The sequence below is a fragment of the Armigeres subalbatus genome, chromosome 3 (genome assembly GCF_024139115.2).
Source record: "Armigeres subalbatus isolate Guangzhou_Male chromosome 3, GZ_Asu_2, whole genome shotgun sequence".
NCBI classification, from domain to species: Eukaryota; Metazoa; Arthropoda; class Insecta; order Diptera; family Culicidae; genus Armigeres; species Armigeres subalbatus.
The window spans coordinates 51,208,611-51,225,734 of NC_085141.1; the positions used below are offsets into that span (position 1 = coordinate 51,208,611).

Sequence of the window (17,124 nt, forward strand, 5' to 3'; positions counted from 1 at the left end):
TGCAAATCACTGTTTTTGGATGTTTCTGCATACATTTTTCCATATAAACTTCCAACGAGTTTAGCACTGCCCAAACGTTGACCGAATTGGCTGAAATTTTGTCCAGAGCATCAGGGCATCAAATAGAACCGAATAAGACGGCCCATCAAAAAATTTGAAAAAGTGTTTTTTGAGCCACCCTACTAGATATGTTGAAAAATCGAAAATGATGAATAGAATGAATAGAACAAATTATTTTAGTGGATGAAAAACTCGAGAAAAAAAAATTCTGAAAAACCATAATGTGAAATTGATTAAATGGCGGCTAGAGTCCAGCTGTACATTGCATACGTATGCCGATTGCCGATGTATTTCGTTATCTAAGCTTGAACAAAAAACCTTTTTTTTTATTTTCTTCTTTATACTAGAGGCTTTCAGCCTTTGGCTGGTTCACCTCTGGCTGAAAAAAAACACCACGCAATTGTGACCAAATGAAATCAAAAACAAATAAACCTTTAAATAAAAATCAGAATGAATTGATGAACTTGGAATGAAACTTGAATTTCTACTACATATTCATATTTCAGATTGATCACAAGAACTTTCTGTCAGAATATAATAAATTATTGCAAATTTAATCAACTTTTTTTTATAATTTCTCCATAAATTTCTTAGGTAGTTTTTTAAGGTAGTTCCATATTTGCAGGTTTCATCCAATCTGTTTTCCTAAGAAACTTTTTAGACTGCTCTTATGGACTTATATCAATTATATGCACTTAGGAAGACTCAAGAAATGTAGAACATCTTCTTGGGAAGAACTCTGATTGTAAAATAGATTCAGTCGAGCTTTCGGTTCAAATAATTTCCATACACAATCAAATGCATTGCGAATGAAACCTCCAGTTCAATTGAAGTTCAAAAATACCTCAATAGATATCTTCGAAAGCAACTCCACCTTATGTTCAAGAAATACTAAATGAAAAAAAATGCCGAATGTTTTTTATTAATTAAAAATTACTTCAAGATTTTTTCCAAAAATACCATCAAGCATTCATGATTTTTTTTTCTCAAATAGGCGTAAATGAATTTCATACCGCCAGTGGCGATGCTGAAAATTTATTATAAAATTGTGGTGTCAGCTAGTTGTTGGAAAGGCGCATTGGGGAAAGAAAATTGGTTCTTCTCAGGACCAGAATTTTCTGAAAAGAAAGGTTTAATTACGAAAATGGACTGCTTCGGTGGCATCGGCGTTTGGCGTGGAAGCTTGCCCAAGGAACATTTTTAGTTTTATAACGCACTTGACGACCATTGTTTACTCTACAAGAGTGCCTTAAAACCATTATAGAACAAAAATGTTACTTGGTTGGTTTCTGTTAGTGATTCCATCCATTCAAATTTAAGGGCTTAATTTATTGAATAAAAGAAAGCTGCTTTCCGGCACGCGAGCCATTTTGATCGGGATTCGGCAAAGAGTGGTTTAAACATTTATAAAGCAGTGGCAACTATATTGCCACCTACAAATTATATGTTTTTCTGTTTATTGCAAGAGCTTTATTTATAATTTCCCATGTAGTGGCAATACCCCCCAGATGAATTTAAGCCATAAAAAATTTAAATGTCAATTGGAGAACGATTGTTTTAAGAACAGACCGTAAGTTTCGAGTGGAAGAAGGATTTTCAGTTATAATTCGTTGAAGAAAGGTGACAAAGATATACTTTTTCCCATTGGTAATAATTATTTTTAATCTCATGTGTTAGCGTGAAAAATGTTTTGCCTTTTTTGTTTATTTGGTTTTTAGATTTTTGACAAATTTTGCTTGGGAAAAAAGTTCAAAACAAAAAAATTCACTTAGAATGCGTTTTCTAACTAGCACTCTGCTATAAAATGTAACGTGCCTTGTTTTGATTCGTTTTTGTAAAATCTATTTTTTAAATTTTTCATTTATTTTTGTTGTTGTCTTTTCTCCCGCTTGCAAGCCAATGGCAAATAACATTCTCCGAATGACACGTTGTCTGCGAAAACCCGATCGAAATGGCTGGCACGTGCCGGAAAGCGGCTTTCTTATATATAATGAAGAAGTTCCATTAGTCCCGCCCCTTCAATAATCGTTATGAATGCACATTATATTTACACCCATATCAGATCACAAAGGGCGGGGCTAACGAGCTTAATTTATTGAATACAAGAAAGCTGCTTCGCAAAGAGCGGTTCGACGCTAGCTGCTTCAACGGTCGTCAGAGATTCCAGTTCGAGACAGCAACACGTACGGACGTGTTTTTTTTTTTGCTCGCGCATTTTTTCGAAGTGTTTTTTCTCGTTCTTTCGCTGTTTACGTTTTCGCCTGTCGCGTTGGCGTTATTTTCTCCCGGACCCGTCATGGGAGACTCGGTGGCCGATTCGGTCGCTGGAAAAGTGCCTAAGCGCACTGCTCTTGGAGGCGCGGGTAACCCCTCCAAGCAGCTTTTGCAGAGCAACGTGTTTTCGCCGTTGCCGCTTGATGACGCCGGCAATCCGCCGAAAAGAGGAAGAAGCAGCAATCGCAGCTGCCGCAGGTGCAACCGGAGCGGAAGGAGAAGTGCCCGCCCGTGTTTGTGAAGGGCGATCCGCCGGATTTACGCCCAAAAATTCGCCAGCTGATCGCTAAGGGGCTGAAATGTACTTTTCGGCTCTGCAGCGAGGGCGTGAAAGTGATGCCGGCCAACAGGGACCATCATCAATCCGTCGTGGAGTTCCTCGAGGTCCACAAGTATGAGTACTACACTCATGACCACCCCGGCACGAAGCCGCTCAAGGCTTTGCTGCGAGGACTTCACGACATGAAGGAGGAAGAGCTCCAAGCAGAGCTTGAAAGTTGCGGACTGAAGCCAGTAGCCGTCCACAAGATCGCTCGTCACGACAAGGCGAGGAAATATCGCGACCAGCTTTACCTGATCCATCTGGAGCACGGCTCCACTACCTGGAAGGACCTGAAGCTGGTTGGCGTTATAAATTACACCGTCGTTGACTGGGAGCGATATCGGCCAGTGCACCGCGATGTCACGCAATGCACCAACTGCTTCAATTTCGGGTACGGCACCAGGAACTGCCGCATGAAGCCGCGCTGCAACAAGTGTGGCGAACCCCATCCGACGGACGAGTGCGACAAAATGGAGGTGGCCGATCCCAAGTGCGCCAACTGTGGCGACAAACATCGGGCCACCACAAAGGGCTGCCCAAAGCGAGCCGAGTTCCTGGAAATCCGGAAGAAGGCTTCCACCAGGACCATTCCGAAGAAGAACCGTGTTCCTGTAATCAACGAGGTGAACTTTCCAGCCATCCCGGCTCCCCGTCGTGTGATTCCAATACTCCCACCGCTACAGCCGCACAAGCGACTGGCAGCGGCAGCTGCATCGGTCCAAGCTCCAGCATCGTCGGCACCATCCACCAGCGAATGGCCCCGCTTCCTCCTCCTGGGTTCCGTCGGCAGTCGGAGAACGAAGCCGTCCCACCGGAAGAATCTGCCCCGCTGTACACTCCGGAGCAACTGATGCCGATCTTCGCGCAGCTCGCCACTCGACTGCGCGGCTGCAAAACCCGATTCGACCAGGTCTTCACACTTGGCATGTTCATCATTGAAAATGGCTGCTAGGGTGGGCCTGGTCAACTGGAACGCTTGCTCGCTAAAGAGCAAATCAATCGAGCTGAAGGATTTCCTTGAGGAGAAGGAAATAGACGTGGCGTTCATCACCGAAACGCACCTAAAACCGGAGGTGAACGTCAACATCCCGGACTTCCGCATCGTGCGACTCGACCGGCCGACCAGGGAGGTGGTGTGGCCATCGCTCTTCGCTACAACATCAACTGTCGTCTGCTTCCAAGCTTCCAGCTCAATGTCATCGAGGCCATCGGTGTCGAAATCACCACTTCGGTCGGCACAATCGCGCTCATCGCGGCGTACTGTCCAACGCAGGCCAAAGCCGGCGATGGATCATCGGCTGCCCTTCGGAGGGACATCGTCAAGCTGACACGGAGGCAAGGCCAGTATATCATTGCCGGCGACTTGAATGCCAAACATCAAGCCTGGGGCAACAGTCGCGGCAATCGAAACGGCACCATCTGGAGCAACGACATGGAGGAAGGCCACTACACGATCCTGAGCCCGGATTCCCCCACTCGGCTGAGTCGGTCCGGTGCCCACGCAACGCTCGACCTCTACGTAACAAACCTGAGTGACCACGTCTCGCAGCCGGTTGTATACCAGGAGCTCAGTTCGGATCACTATCCGGTGGTGGCGGAACTGGGCTCCTCGGTCAATCGGCACCAACAGTTACGGCGGAACTACCACCGAGTGAACTGGCAGCGTTTCCAGCAGTGCGTCGATAACACCGTCGACTACGAGGTGCGTCCGGAGACGCCGGAAAGTATCGACCGCCAGCTGTGCGCTATCGAGGAGGCGATCACGGCGGCCCGAGAGCAACACGTACCGACGGCTCGGCAGGTAAGCAACTCCTTAAACATCGATACACTCACCAAAGATTTGATTCGATTGCGGAATGTCACTCGCAGGCAGTTTCAGCGTACTGGACTGCCTGAGCTTAAGGCACGCTGCAATCAAATCACAAAAATTATCAAGTCCAGAATGGTGGACCTCAGAAATAACGACTTCTCGAATAAGATCCGCACTCTCCCAGATTATGCTAAGCCGTTCTGGAAAATGACCAAAATTCTAAAATCCAAGCCTCGGCCCATTCCACCTTTGATCCCACTAGACAATAATGGCTCTAAGGATCGCTTGATAACTCCTGCAGAGAAGGTCGCTGAAATAGGTCGTCACTTCGTCAGCTCACACAATCTTGGGCAGAACATCGTCAGTCCACACGAAGCAGCCGTCAACGAGCATGCTAACAACATCCATTTGATTCCCAACGACTTCTCGGAGGAGTTGGAGATCTCAGCTGACGAATTGACGGCCTATATCAAATCGTCGAAGAACATGAAGGCCCCAGGCTTCGACAGCATCCTGAATCTCGAGCTCAAACACATGAGTGCTCCGTTCTTTGAGCACCTCTCGCTGATCTTTAATCAGTGTCTCCGGCTTAGCTACTTCCCATCGTCCTGGAAGTCAGCGAAAGTCATCCCCATCCGGAAGCCTGGGAAGGATCCTTCCTCTCCCAAAAGTTATCGACCCATCAGCCTTCTCTCAGGGTTATCCAAGCTGTTCGAAAAGCTATTCATCACCGGTTACTAGAGTCTGCCGAAAATCTCAACATCTTGCTCGAGGAACAGTTTGGTTTCCGACGCGGTCGGTCAACTGTACACCAACTGAGTTACCAACGTCCTCAGACGGAACAAGTTTGTCTCGAAAACATCCGCCATGGCCTTACTCGATGTCGAGAAGGCATTTGACAATGTATGGCATGATGGCCTGGTGTACAAACTACAACGCTACAATCTTCCCAGCTACCTGGTGAAAATCATCAACAATTACCTGTCGGCAAGGACATTCCGGGTCTCAATCAGCGGAGCGAGTTCCAATGCGCACAACATCGTCGCAGGCGTCCCCCAGGGCAGTATCCTCAGGCCCCTGCTTTTCAATCTGTTCACCTCCGACATGCCAGAACCTCCAGAAGGCGGCATTCTGTCTCTGTTCGCAGATGACACATCCATCGTCTACAACGGTAGAGTGATCAGAGCGCTAGTGGCAAAACTCCAACGAGGCCTGGATGCCCTGACAGAGTACCTCACCAGCTGGAAGATCTGTATCAACGCGGCGAAGAACCAGGTCATCACTTTCCCCCACTCCAAATCCCCTAAACTTGTTCCGCCTGGGGACTGTAAAATCATCCTCAATGGCACGACTGTGGAATGGGCCAATGAGGCCGGCTACCTTGGCTTGACCCTCGACAGCAAGCTTATTTTCAGGCAACAGGTTGACAAAACGGTGACAAAGTGTAACGTCTTGTTGAAACTACTGTACCCTTTGATCAACCGCCGGTCGTCATTGTCCCTGAAAAATAAACTTGCTGTCTACAAGCAAATCATCCTCCCTGTGATCGAATATGGCATGCCGGTCTGGGAGAGCTGCGCTAAAACCCACCACCTCAAACTTCAACGGGTCCAAAACAAATTCCTGAGGATGATCCTAAACACCCCTCCCAGGACAAGAACATCTGAGGTCCACCGTCTGGCTGGGATAAAAATCTTACACGAGCGCTTTTATGAGTGTAAAGAAAAGTTTATGGGGTTCGTTGCTTGCATTCTGATCAGACTCCAATTAGGACGCTAGTTCCAATCTAGGTTATCAAATTGTTTTTTGGTAAATATTAGTGTAAATAGTAGTTAGGTAATTTTAAAAACACACCAGCGCCTCCTAAAGGCCGTCATGATACATTATATTTTAAAAATTAAGTAATAGCATAATAATAATAATAATAACAATAATTGAAATTGAAGTTGGAGGGCCATGCCGGCCGATCACTGTACATGTATAAAATGATTGTAGAACAAAAAATGATTTAAATAAAGAAGAATTTTACTACTACTAGAGCGGTTCGACTGTTCAACAAAATTTGATTCAGCGGAGCGGACACAACAGCACGGAGGCGTGGGTGGCAGTGGCAATGCTAAATATTTTTTCCAAATGGTGAAGGCTTATCAAAAAATCGTCAAAGACTGTGTGGAATTGATTCTTGAAGTTCTCCTCAATTTGCCACGTACACTTCAATCGCGGGCGAAAAACAAACGTAAATATATTTGCGTTTGGTTTCACGCTACTTCTGATTCTGCTCATTTCTCCTTTATTCCGGACATTTACGAGGATGGTGTCTTCTAGGATTGCAATGAAAGCCAGTCGAGTGGCTTTAGGAGCGATTAGGCCGAAGAGTAATGTTAATTCCACCGTTGGAGACTCAAAGTCCATCTAACTGGGAGCAACTATTCGACTTCTTGATTCAGTTGTCCTTCGAGCAGTTTGCTAAATGTTAATAACCCGATCATCATGGCACATACCATCATTTTCGAATAACTACGTAGTCCTACGTCACCTTTGCGTACAACCGAAATTATCCAGGGCTGTCTCTGAGAGTTTACCAGAGATGCATTTTTATAGGAATTTCTTCACAATATTTTCTAGAAATGCTTCCTCGAATGATTCCTTCTCAATTTCTCGTAACATTCATCCAGAAATTACCCGAAATTTTCAAATTTCAAAACCATGTTTAGAGATAGAAAAATATAATTTCACTTGGAGTTTCAGAATAGTTTCTAATTAAGAAGATCGAGTAAGAAGAATTTATTTTGTAAGTTCAAACTACAGTCGACTCGCAACATCTCGATGTTCCATATCTCGATATCTCTTTCTATGTCGATGATTTCCTCAGTCCCTTCAATCTTCAATCAATTTCCACATCTCGATAACCTCCCTATGTCGATATCTCTCTAACTCGATGTCGATTATGTCGATATGTTCAAATTTTTAGACTACTAGGTAGACCATCTTTGGACAATAACAAACACATTCACAACAGGAACCGACATTTGCTTTGTTGTCGTTTTTCATAGCAACGAGCTTTTTTGGATCTAGTACAGATTACAATTTTCCTTCCATTCCTCGATCTCTCCCTATCTCGATGGTCCCTTCAACATCGAGATGTGGAGAGGCGACTGTAATTTGAAAAGGATCTCTTTCCAAAATTTCCACAGGTGACTCAAACAAAAATTCTGAAAAAAAAAACCAAGCGGACGTTCGCAAGAACTTTCTAATAAATCAGTAGAATTTCGCGTAAATTTTCCATGAATAAAAAAATCCCCGCAGACAAATCTTATGAATTTCCATGCATTGAATTGAGCTTCAAAAGAATTTCTCATAAAATTGGAAACTTTCTGTTGAATATCAACGAGATTTCCATGGATACTCAGAAGAATTTGCAGGCAATTTTGAGAATGATTTTTAGAGGTGCAAATTCATAAGGAGTTCAGTAATTCAGGTGAATGCACAATGAAAGGAATTTACGAAAATTGTTAAGAATTGTTTGGATAATTTCAGAAGAATCTCGCGGAGAAATTTGAGTCCAAGTTCAAAAGAATTCCGGTGAGAAATTCAAAAAAATAAACCACGAAAATAAAAAAAAAAACGTAAAGATTCAAAAGAAGCTGCTTCACTATGACAGTACCACCAAGATCAACAATTACCCCATTCTTCTCGTGGGCGTCACTCCTACGCAGAAAAAAAACTATTTTATGTGGGCGCCCCCACCATTTATAAACGTGGTTTTTTCGATCCAAAATCTAACAATTCTTTCTGGCGCTCCACAGACGTAGAGAAAGAAACTTTTACATGCGGGCGTCCCACCATGCAAAATTGTGACCTTTCCGTTCCACAATAACACAATTCTTTCTGTGGTCATCCCACCAACTCAGTGAAAGAAAACTTTGCATGTGGGCTTTATACCTTGCGGAATCGTGATATATGCGTCGGCGTCTCACCAACTCAGAGACAGATACTCTTTCACACAATACACAGAATTGTTATTCGTCCAATCTACAACTACACCATTCTTTCGGGTGTCCCACCACGCAGAATTGTGATCCATCCTATCCATAATTACGTCATCCTTCTTACGAGCGGCCCACCAGAGAACGAATCACGCATGACTACACCATTCTTCAAATGGGCGTTCCACCAACGCAGAGGAAGACATTTTTACATGCGGTCGTCCCACCACGGAGAATTGTTATCTTTCCTGTACATAACTACACCGTTTTTCTTGTGGTCATCCCACAAACGCAGAGTAAGATCATTTTGCATACGGTGTCCCTTCTTCTTCGTCTTCTTATTGCAATTTAATAATTTGCAAAATCATGAAGTTTGATACGTCGCAAGAAAGTTTCGGAATTGATCAAAAATTGGCCACTTCCCCAGGGAACCAACATTCCAGGGCGCCCCGGAATGTGACCATAATGACCAAATACCCTTAGAACAAATTTCTATGGGCTTGTTGCAAGCCAGGTTTCAGTAATTATCAGAACGTGGCCACTTTCCCCAGGGATTCAGCATTCCACAGCATTTCGGAATGTGATCAGATGGTCAAAATACCCTCAGAACACATTTTTTTGGACTGATCAGGCAGTGGCCATTTTTCCAGACCGGGAGGTTTCCCCAGTACTCCCATCAATATCTCCGGAACCTTGTCCATTTTCAAAACGATGACCAATGTCCCTGGAACTATAGGAATTTTGTGATCGACAGAACCAAATTCTGATGCAAGACTGCTGAGAACCATCATTTTGAAAATTTAGTTTTACGAGAAATTGGGGTAAGTGTTAACAAAGTTCTCGGTTTTAGCCTTTAGCTTGTATCACAATGGATGAACATGGGCAATGAATCCGGGAAATAAAGGATCAGATCACTTTTGGGCGTGTTGCAGCTCAGATCGCATATTCAGTGAAGGTGTCGATTCGATTGATCGTTTCGAAGATAATCCTGGCTATGACCAATCTATTCGTTCCAATTTGGCATAAAAATGGCATGAGAGGGCAAAAGAGGATAGAACTCCCACAACTTTACGGTTACTGAAGAACTGGGATTTACACCCTTGAAGTTTCAAGGAAGTCCCGTTTGCTAGTCGAGATTTTATAGTTGGCACGCGTGGCACGTCATATTTGGGAATCCGTGCTTCACACTTGTGTAATTGTTCCGAAATCTAGAGATCAGTTGTTGTTCCTTAAAGTTCTCCAGCTCGATCCAGGTACTGGCAGTGCCTCCAATTTTCCTGACGTGTGGAGAAGATGATCTAGCCCATTGGAACTTTCAATTTGATGGAAAAGATTTCTTAATCTAATTTTTAATACGGTGTTCTTCGGAATTCTGCGATGCCCTGGAGTTCAAGCACAGGTGTTAGTACTAGACCTGTTTTCAAGGATTCTTTGGATACTGGGGTGTTTAGGGTGATCAGGGTCGCTATTGGCCGAGTCCGATAGAATGAGAACAGACGAATGTGGCATTGGCAGACTGTCGGAAATAATCAGGCCGTTTCCGGACATAGCTAACCGAATACCACGGTGCAAAAGCAACCTGTCAGTGTATCGATGCTCCAGTCTGGCAAAACAGTGTTCAGCAATTCCGCAACTGACCTATGTTGTAGAACCTTGGTATTTCCCCTTCTTTGAAAGCGCTGTGAGATGGAGCGTTTTACGTTGGCAGTTGAGGAGTACCAGTGGACTTGAATCACAAGGGGGAGACCGGCGACGGCCACTGGAGAGGAATCTTGTAATCTCAATCTCCGGAGGTGGCTGAATTATACGAGGTGGCTTGTCAGTATGTAAGCTCTAACCCTTATAGCACAGCCTGTTATCGATCAGCTCCTAGCCGTTTTGATGCCGGATGGCCCTGTTGTACCACGTGGACAGTTTAGGGGAGTCCATACAAATTTTGGAAAATTTAACCTGTTATGGTTTTGATTAGGTTGATCCTAGACCTGGCGCCGCATTTGACCGCACTAAAGTAAAGAATAGAAGTCAGCTCTCGATCCATTAAGACCCCGAAGACTTCGATGAGTTTACGTTTGGAAATGGGTTCATTGAACATAAGACTAAAGGTGGAAAAACTGAGCCGCCCCAGATAAAGCCCAGTGATGGACAGCAATAGCTAATGCTTAGTTTCGGATTTATACTCGAGCTAGAGTATTTCCATCTATATGGTAGGTTTCGGTTACCGTAAAACTCGTAGGAAAAGAATGTACGACGTACGTACATGTTTGGAAGCATTTTAATTGATGTTATTTAGCAAGTTCTGGACATTTTTGAAAGAAATGATTAATTCTGTTGGGTCGCCAAGACAATACATAATAAATCCCTTAAAGAGATTGATTGAGGACAGAAGGATTTCTCGAAACTAGGCGCTAAGCTCTCAGATGATGGTCTAAAGAAAATCGAAGAGCTGTGAAACCCACGTGGAAGTACCCTTTGCAATATACCGAAGCGGTCATTGCCCATGGGGAGTTTATTTTGTAAAGTAAGTCTCCTCAAATTACTATGCTCCCGAATTCAGCAGGTCGATTGCTTCATAACGCACGATTGGATAACGCACTCATTTACCAGCATATTGAATCTTAAATGTTGGAGAACCTACCCCTCATGAGGAAAACAACATTTCTCAACCGGATTAACGGCTTAGGGAACGTACTTCAGAACGCTTTCGTCCAAGGCAAACAATTTCGAAGGCTTGTACCGCACCTGGGCCCCCTAGTGCAGTTGGTGGAGTGGAGCTTCTTTGGTAAATATTCTTGTATTTATCCGCAACTTTCTTTTCCGCCGGCTTTTTGGAATCTTTATCAGCAACTCTGTGTCAAGGACCTAGCTGGAGGAGACTGGTAACCTACGTACGTCTGTTTCTAGCGGTGACTCTGTTTTTAGTTGCCATAAACGGTCTCCCCAAAGGCATTTTTGTTTTTGTTTGGCGGACGACATCAACAAGTAGTTGGAAATATATTTTCTGGTTTGTAGATTTTTATCGGTGAAGAAAAATACACAATTGCCGTGTTTTAATATCGTTTCGGCTTACTCCATTCAGCCATCATCAGATATTGAATAATAGTCAATTTAGAAGAAACAAGAAAAGATGCTCTCGAATATCATGCTCTGCACTGCCGCAATATAACAAACTAACGTATGCGCCTAATTACACCATACAAGTTTTACATTTTACTGTTATAGGGTCTGATGAGTACTACTCGTTAAAACATCTTTCAGAAAATAGTGGCGACCTTTTCAAATTACGGTAGTTAAGGATTACCTACACACTTAAAATAAATCACAGATTTCTGTGAAATTTCACCGAAATCTCAACAGCAGAACTGTTCGGTGAATAAGTTTACAGATTTTCGGTGGTTTTGACAGTTGAACAAAGGAAAAATCGCAGAAAATTTGGTGAAATAATTACCGAACAGTTCTGCTGTTGAGATTTCGGTGAATTGAAGCAAAATTCACCGAAATCTGTGAAATGATTAAAGTGTGTACAGTTAGTTTTTTAGTTGGAGATCCATTTTTTTCAATTTTTTTAATTTTTTGGGAAATGTTTGTGTAATGTCCATAATCTGTATGTCATAAGGAATTCTGTAAAACAGGCACTTCTTTTTTCTCGCACAACAGGTTGGGAACCCATTCTGGGCACCAGCTCCGGCAGTAGCAGCACCTCCTGGAGCACCGGTTCGACCACGCCACCACTCAGCGAAGATGGACATTCCACATCACCGAACAGTAGCGCCGTCAGTAGCAGCAGCAGCAGCAACAGCAGTGTCAGCAGTAGCAGTAGCGGAATTCACAGCAATGGCGGCAGCCCACCAGGCAATAACAGCAACAATAACAACAACAACAACAACAACAGCACCACCACCAACAACAACAACACCAACACTGCCAACGCCAACGGTACCACCAACGATATTGTGATTCGCGGTCCCAGGACCACATCGATCTCCGCCTCGGACGAGGGCATCGGAATGGACTACAACGAGGACATGCCACGGAAGCGACGGGTAAGTGTCAATTACTTGGTTCTGTTTTCCTTCATTGCCGTTTTTTAAATCTATGAAAAATCTTAGATTTTAGAAATTTACAATAGCGAATGAATTTAATAAAGTCCAATGCCTAATGACTTCAATAACCTACTCATAACCTACTGCATAACCTGCATAACCTACTCATAAAAACCGGATAACTTTTTGAAAAACTGATTTGAATTAGATGTTTTTCAAAAATGTTATTATTAGGCTGATATGATGTTTTTGAGGCCGAACTACGTACTTGGTCATTTTTGTTGCCTAATAATTAAGGCTATAGCATATAGAATATCGCTTGACAAGCGATTACTCCAACAACAAGAAATTTGAAACATCATTTTGCAAACATATTGCACTACTCGAATTTCCATCATCTGGATGCAGTGCCGCTGCGTCTGGCCGCACAGATCACGTTGCCAGCTCAGCAATAATTTGTCAAACAATCTTCCAATCACGTGAATTTCTTCAGTTCAGTAGAAATGCCCGCCGTCGATACCTGAGAATTACCTACCGTCTCTTCTAATTACCTTTTACGCCAAATGCCCCCACAACGCGTTAGTGTGGTGGAAAAATTGCCGACAATTTGCGATAAGTTGTCCATTTGATGGGCTTCACTCTCGCTCCCTTCATACCGCACCGCAGTGGGAACCACCCAGTGGTCGTGAAATGTTGCGAATTCCTGAGGCACTACTGGTTCGACAGCAGCAAATCGGTAGAAGCACTAGCAGAGGTTCGCCAGGCACGAGGCAGCCGCTGCACGTGTGGACTTTTTATCACCATACGGTGACCGAAAGGTGGACGCGGGCTGGTACCGGTCGGTGCGGCACGGTTGTATGTGAGCTATGTATGCGGAAAACCTACGTCGGCCACAACAGCGCTAGGCAGCCGTAACAATCATAACAACAACAGAAAACAGGCTGTTGGGCGCCAATGTTACATTAGCGTGAAAATTATTCAACCGATTGGCAGCCCTAGGTAGACCGCGTCGTCGGGCCCCAATGCTTCTCGCGCGTAGCAACTGGAATAGGTTTGATCAGCTGTGTTCGAGACGTGCGTGGTCTCGGTTTGATTGAAAAGTGGTTGTGACGTTGGGCGGTGGAATTGTGATTGGTTTGCGAAAAACTTATAGAGGAAAATGAGGATGAAGTGGTGAACAAATTATGAGTTATAAAAGCATAAATTAGTAAATATTTTCTGACAAATTCTTTTTCGAGCGTCTTTGGGATGAAAATTATATAAATTATTTTTCTTTGTATTTCTACAATTAGGATAGCTTTAATTTTCCTAAACAATTTTTTTGAAGGGAAATTCCGAAGGGAAATTCCTACAAATTTTCGAATTCGAAGGGAAAATCCTCCGAATTTCCGAAGGGGAATACCTCCGAATTTATGAAAGGAAATTCCTCCGAATTTCCGAGGAGAAATTCCTCCCAATTTCCGAGGAAAAATTCCTCCTCCGAGGGGAAATTCCGAACTTCCGATGGGAATTTCCTCCAAATTTCCGAAAGGAAACCGCTTCGAATTTCCGAAAAGACATTTCTCCAAAATTCCGAAAGGAAATTTCTCAGAATTTCCGGAAGAAAATTTTTCAGGATTTCCAAAGGGAAATTTATCCTAATTTCCAAAGAGAAATTTCGCACTGGAAATTCGGAGAAATTCTTCCGAATTTCCACTTTCCACTTCTCAGAATTTTCCGCTTTAAAATTTATCCGAATTTCCGGAGGAAAATGTCTCCGAATTTCCGAGGGGTAATTCCTCTGAATTTACGAGAGGATATTTCTCTGAATTTACGAAGGGAAATTCCTTCGAATTTCCGAAGGGAAATTCCTTGGAATTTCTGAAGGGAAATTCCTTCGAATCTCCGAAGGGAAATTCCTTCGAATTTCCGAAGGGAAATTCCTTCGAATTTCCGAAGGGAAATTCCTTCGAATTTCCGAAGGGAAATTCCTTAGAATTTCCGAAGGGAAATTCCTTCGAATTTCCGAAGGAAAATTCCTTCGAATTTCCGAAGGGAAATTCCTTCGAATTTCCGAAAGAAAATGCCTTCAAATTTCCGAAGGGAAATTCCTTCGAATTTCCGAAGGGAAATTCCTTCGAATCTCTAAAGGGAAATTCCTTCGAATTTCCGAAGGGAAATTTCACCGAATTTCCAAAGGGAAATTTCTTGAGAAATTCTTCTGAATTTCCTTGGGAAATTCTTCTGAATTTCCTTGGGAAATTCTTGTGAATTTCCTTGGGAAATTCTTGTGAATTTCCTTGGGAAATTCTTGTGAATTTCCTTGGGAAATTCTTCTGAATTTCCTTGGGAAATTCTTCTGAATTTCCTTGGGAAATTCTTCTGAATTTCCTTGGGAAATTCTTCTGAATTTCCTTGGGAAATTCTTCTGAATTTCCTTGGGAAATTCTTCTGAATTTCCTTGGGAAATTCTTCTGAATTACCTTGGGAAAGTCTTTTGAATTTCCTTGGGAAAGTCTTCTGAATTTCCTTGGGAAATTCTTCTGAATTTCCTTGGGAAATCCTTCTGAATTTCCTTGGGAAATTCTTCTGAATTTCCTTGGGAAATTCTTCTGAATTTCCTTGGGAAAGTCTTCTGAATTTCCTTGGGAAATTCTTCTGAATTTCCTTGGGAAATTCTTCTGAATTTCCTTGGGAAATTCTTCTGAATTTCCTTGGGAAATTCTTCTGAATTTCCTTGGGAAATTCTTCTGAATTTCCTTGGGAAATTCTTCTGAATTTCCTTGGGAAATTCTTCTGAATTTCCTTGAGAAATTCTTCTGAATTTCCTTGGGAAATTCTTCTGAATTTCCTTGGGAAATTCTTCTGAATTTCCTTGGGAAATTCTTCTGAATTTCCTTGGGAAATTCTTCTGAATTTCCTTGGGAAATTCTTCTGAATTTCCTTGGGAAATTCTTCTGAATTTCCTTGGGAAATTCTTCTGAATTTCCTTGGGAAATTCTTCTGAATTTCCTTGGGAAATTCTTCTGAATTTCCTTGGGAAATTCTTCTGAATTTCCTTGGGAAAGTTATTTGAATTTCCTCGGGAAATTCTTGTGAATTTCCTCGGGAAATTCTTGTGAATTTCCTTGGGAAATTCTTGTGAATTTCCTTGGGAAATTCTTGTGAATTTCCTTGGGAAATTCTTGTGAATTTCCTTGGGAAATTTTTGTGAATTTCCTTGGGAAATTTTGTGAATTTCCTTGGAACATTCTTCTGAATTTCCTTGGGAAATTCTTCTGAATGTCCTTGGGAAATTCTTCTGAATTTCCTTGGAAAATTCTTCTGAATTTCCTTGGGAAATTCTTCTGAATTTCCTTGGGAAATTCTTCTGAATTTCCTTGGGAAATTCTTCTAAATCTCCTTGGGAAATTCTTCTGAATCTTCTTGGGAAATTCTTCTGAATCTCCTTGGGAAATTCTTCTGAATTTCCTTGGGAAATTCTTGTTAATTTCCTTGGAAAATTCTTGTGAATTTCCTTGGGAAATTGTTCTGATTTTTTTTGGGAAATGGTTATAAATTTCCTTTGGAAATTCTTCTGAATTGTTCTGAATTTCCTTGGGAAGTTATTCTGAAATTCCTTGGAAAAATGTTCTGAATTTCCTTGGAAAAATGTTCTGAATTTCCTTGGGAAATTGTTCTGAATTTCCTTGGGATTTTTTTCTGAATTCCTTGGGAAATTGTTCTGAAATTCTTTGGAAAATTGTTCTGATTTTTCTTGGGAAATGCTTCTGAATTTCCTTGGGAAACTCTTCTGAATTTCCTTGGTAAATTCTTCTGAATTTCCTTGGGAAATTCTTCTGAATTTCCTTAGGAAATTCTTCTGAATTTCTTCGGGAAATTCTTCTGAATTTCCTTGGGAAATTCTTCTGAATTTCCTTGGGAAATTCTTCTGAATTTCCTTGGGAAATTCTTCTGAATTTCCTTGGGAAATTCTTCTGAATTTCCTTGGGAAATTCTTCTGAATTTCCTTGGGAAATTCTTCTGAATTTCCTTGGGAAATTTTTCTGAATTTCCTTGGGAAATTCCTCTGAATTTCCTCGGGAAATGCCTCTGAAATTCTTCAGAATTTCTTCGGGAAATTCTTCTGTATTTCCTAGGGAAATTCCTCTGAATTTCCTCGAGAAATTCTTCTGAATTTTCTCGGGAAATTCTTCTGAATTTTCTCGGGAAATTCATCTGGATTTTCTCAGGAAATTCTTCAGAATTTTCTTGGGAAATTCTTCTGAATTTCCTCGGGAAATTCTCCTGAATTTCCTCGGGAAATTCTTCCGAATTTCATTTCCTCGGGAAATTCTTCCGAATTTCATTTCCTCGGGAAATTCTTCTGAATTTCCTCGGGAAATTCTTCTGAATTTCGGGGAAATTCTTCTGAATTTCCTTGGGAAATTCTTTTGAATTTCTTGGGAAATTCTTCTGAATTTCCTTGGGAAATTCTTCTGAATTTCCTTGGGAAATTCTTCTGAATTTCCTTGGGAAATTCTTCTGAATTTCCTTGGGAAATTCTTCTGAATTTCCTTGGGAAATTCTTCTGAATTTCCTTGGGAAATTCTTCTGAATTTCCTTGGGAAATTCTTCTGAATTTCCTTGGGAAATTCTTCTGAATTTCCTTGG

The 17,124-nt window shown here is 42.2% G+C and overlaps 1 protein-coding gene across 3 annotated transcripts in view; it reads left to right on the top strand.

Annotated features, from left to right (window-relative positions):
- Positions 1 to 17,124, top strand: part of LOC134227432 (zinc finger protein 704) — a 302,312-nt gene that overhangs the window by 170,520 nt on the left and 114,668 nt on the right. For all 3 annotated transcript variants that reach the window (XM_062708925.1, XM_062708923.1, XM_062708924.1), the window contains one exon: positions 12,107 to 12,492. In XM_062708925.1, coding sequence (XP_062564909.1) covers positions 12,107 to 12,492 — 386 coding nt within the window. The remainder of the gene's footprint in view (positions 1 to 12,106; positions 12,493 to 17,124) is intronic.